The sequence below is a fragment of the Chenopodium album genome, chromosome 22, assembly GCF_948465745.1.
Source record: "Chenopodium album chromosome 22, dcCheAlbu1.1, whole genome shotgun sequence".
Lineage (NCBI taxonomy): Eukaryota > Viridiplantae > Streptophyta > Magnoliopsida > Caryophyllales > Amaranthaceae > Chenopodium > Chenopodium album.
Genome location: NC_137855.1, coordinates 20484675 through 20488113, shown reverse-complemented (window position 1 = coordinate 20488113; position 3439 = coordinate 20484675). Strand labels below are relative to the sequence as shown.

At 38.4% G+C, this 3439-nt stretch overlaps 1 protein-coding gene across 1 annotated transcript; it reads left to right on the top strand.

Annotated features, from left to right (window-relative positions):
- The first annotated feature begins 264 nt into the window (after positions 1–264).
- LOC145604078 (uncharacterized) lies at positions 265–2883 on the top strand. The gene is made up of 3 exons (XM_081660025.1): positions 265–393; positions 520–902; positions 1434–2883. Exons 1-3 carry the CDS (start codon positions 265–267, stop codon positions 2881–2883), a joined length of 1962 nt encoding a protein of 653 aa, XP_081516151.1.
- Positions 2884–3439: the final 556 nt, after the last annotated feature.

The window sequence follows — 3439 nt, the reverse complement described above, 5'->3', positions numbered from 1 at the left end:
ATCAGCCGCATATTCCTTCTCTATCCTCTCCCCTCTCCTCTTTCTCTCTCCTGCTCTCCCCTCTCTTCTCTGTTCTCATCTCCTTTGTTCTCATCTCCTTCGTTCTCATCTTCTTCGATCTCCTTCTCATCTCCTTCTCATCTCCTTCTTCGATCTCCTTTGTCTCCTTCTCTCTCCTCAGCCAAAACCCTAAACCCTAAGTTCGAGGAACAAGGAAAAGAGAAATACAAGACTCCTTTCTCAAAAACCGATGTCAAGAAAGCAATGATTGCTTCTTGGGGAGACTTTGAAAGTAAGGAAGATGAAGATCAACCTGAAGAGGAAACTACCAATCTCTGCTTGATGGTAAAGTCAGATGACAGGCGAGCATACCTCAAGGAACTTGAAAATGAGGTAAGTGAAAGTAGCTTTGATAATGCTAAACTTTGATACTTATCCAAAGATGCTTTGATTGATCTTATTGTTGAAATGGAAATAAATCTAAGTTATGAGTGCATGCAAAGGAGCGAATGTCAAAAGGTTCTTCAAATCTGGAAAGATCATAGTGCCTGGCTGGAAACAACAAGGAATGATATCCAAACCAGATTTGGAGAGCTTCATGACAAATATCTCCTTATGTCTGAAATGCTTGAAAATGTTAAAAAGGAAAATGTCATGTTAAATGTCGAACTTTCACAGTACAAACTTGTTAATGCTGATATTAATTCTAGTAGTTCCTCTAATGATTCCATGCTGAAATTCAATGCTGATTTTGAAAAACTCAAGTTAGATCTTGAGAATTTAAAAACTGACAAAGATAAACTGGAAAGGGAACTACAAGGTAGAAAGAATAGAAGTATTGATCCGAATGCTACTCCAAAATGGATTAAGGATGCTCAAGTCAAGAGAACTGAGGGACTTGGGTATGAGTCCAAACGGAAAGGGAAACAGAAAAAATATGTAGACCTTCCAAGTAGCAAAGTGTGTACCTTCTGTGGAAAAACAGGACATTAACATTCTGACTGTAGAAAGAAATTTGAACATGGTAAAAGAAATGTTAAGCAAGTATGGGTAAAGAAAACTGATATTACGTCAACTTCAAAGGAACCCAAGGATCCCGGGGTTCCTCAAACTAACGCCTAAGTTTTCTTGCAGGTCCTAGTAAGGGGGAACAACCTATGGTACCTTGATAGTGGTTGTTCAAAGCATATGACTGGAGACAAATCAAAATTTCTTTCACTAGAGACCTATCCAGGGGGAATTGTGACTTTCGGAGACAACAAGAAAGGAGAAATCATTTCTAAAGGCAAAATTGGAAACTCATCCTCCCATGCAATTGAAAATGTGTTCCTGGTCGAGGGTTTGATGCACAGTCTACTCAACATATAACCATTTTGTGATAGAGGAAATTCGGTAAGCTTTACTTCTGATGAATGTCATATCTTCAATAACAGTTCAGGGAAGGTTATTCTAAAAGGAACGAGAAGAGGAAATACATATGTGGTTGACCTTGACTCAATCTCAAAGAGTAGCCTTACATGCTTGAGTGTTATTGAAGATTACTCTCTACTTTGGCACAAACTCTTTGGACATGCTTGCTATGCTTTAATTGATAAACTCAGGTCAAAAGACTTGGTTGTAGGATTACCTTCTATCAAGTTCCTGAATGATAAAATCTGTGATGCCTGTGTAAAAGGAAAGCATGTCCGAAGCTCCTTTAGATCTAAAAGGATGGTCAGTACCACTAAGCCTTTGGAATTAATTCATATGGATTTGTGTGGTCCCATGAGAGTCCAAAGAAGAAGTAGCAAGAAATATGTGTTAGTTATAGTTAATGATTATTCTAGATTTACTTGGGTGATTTTTCTAACAAGTAAATATGAGACTTTTGATGAATTTGTAGCATTTGCCAAACATGTGCAGAAAACAAGTGGATTTTCTATAATCCATCTAAGATCTGACCATGGTACAGAGTTCGAAAATTCAAAGTTTGATGAGTTTTGCAGGGAACAAGGTATGGATCATAATTTCTCTGCTCCTAGGACTCCTCAACAGAACGGAGTGGTTGAAAGAAAGAATCGAACGCTGGAAGATATGGCAAGAACAATGTCGATAACAAGCTCCCTGCTAAGGAATTTCTGGGCTGAAGCTGTCAACACATCATGCTACATAATTAACAGAGTAACCATCAAAGCCATAACTAACAAGACTCCCTATGAACTGTTCAAAGGGAGGAAGCCAAATATCTCTCATCTTAGGCCTTTTGGATGCAAGTGTTTTGTTCACAACAATGGGAAGAGGAACTTGGGAAAGTTCGATGAGAGAAGTGAAGAGACCATATTCCTTGGTTATGCCTCAAACAGCAAAGCTTACAGAGTTTATAACAAGAACTCCTTGTGTGTCGAAGAAAGCATTCATATCATATTTGATGAAACTAATTCTCTTATAAATGTGCAGGAACATGATAACGATGATTTTGAAATTGGATTGGTCAGGAACAGGGATGAAGATGAAGAAATCCATAAGCAAACTAGAGAAGAGCAAAGAGATCCAAATGAAGGGACTGCTGAAGATCCTCAGGAAGAAAATCAAGAAGCCCAAGCTGATGAAGGGCAGAATAATGAAGAACAGATTCTTGAAGGACATGAAGCAGAAGAAGAAGATGGAAATGCAGATCATGAAACTCCTCAAATCGGAGTCCGAGCAAGAGAATTCCATCCTAAACCCTTCAAATATCAAGGATCTCATCCCACTGATCTAATAATCAGTGATATAGGCAGAGGAACTCTGACCAGATCACAGATGAGGAACTTCTCTGCATTTAATGCATTTCTCTCCATAATGGAACCTCAAAATCATCAGGAAGCCTTAGAAGATGCTGATTGGATTGTCGCCGGATTGTAGCCATGCAAGAGGAACTGAACGAGTTGGAAAGGAACAAGGTCTGGCATCTTGAAGTCAAACCCAAAGAGAAGAAAGTGACTGGTCTCAAATGAGTATTTAGGAACAAGCTGGATGAGTATGGAACTATCGTGAGGAACAAGGCTCGTTTGGTTGTAAAAGGCTACAATCAACAGGAAGGTATTGATTTCGAAGAAACCTTTGCTCCTGTAGCTAGGTTAAAAGCTATTAGAATTCTAATTGCTTTTGCTTCTTACATGGGTTTCAAACTTTACCAAATGGATGTGAAATGTGCTTCTCTTAATGGTTACTTGATGAAGGATGTATATGTAGAACAACCTCCTGGTTTTGAAAATCCAAAATTTCCAAATCATGTGTTCAAGCTTGACAAAGCCCTTTATGGTCTTAAGCAAGCCCCAAGAGCCTAGTATGAAAGGCTCTCCAAGATCCTTTTGCAAAATGATTTTAAACGAGGAAAAGTTGATAAAACTTTGTTTTTGAAATCAAAAGGAACTGATCTTTAAGTTGTACAAATATATGTGGATGATATTATTTTTGG

Excerpts from the sequence above, each read along its gene's own strand:
- LOC145604078 (XM_081660025.1), top strand. The coding sequence starts at position 265 with ATGATTGCTTCTTGGGGAGACTTTGAAAGTAAGGAAGATGAAGATCAA. Across the intron at positions 394-519 it reads TCAAGGAACTTGAAAATGAG|GTTCTTCAAATCTGGAAAGA; the intron begins GTAAGTGAAAGT and ends GAATGTCAAAAG. Across the intron at positions 903-1,433 it reads AAGAGAACTGAGGGACTTGG|TTCAGGGAAGGTTATTCTAA; the intron begins GTATGAGTCCAA and ends CTTCAATAACAG.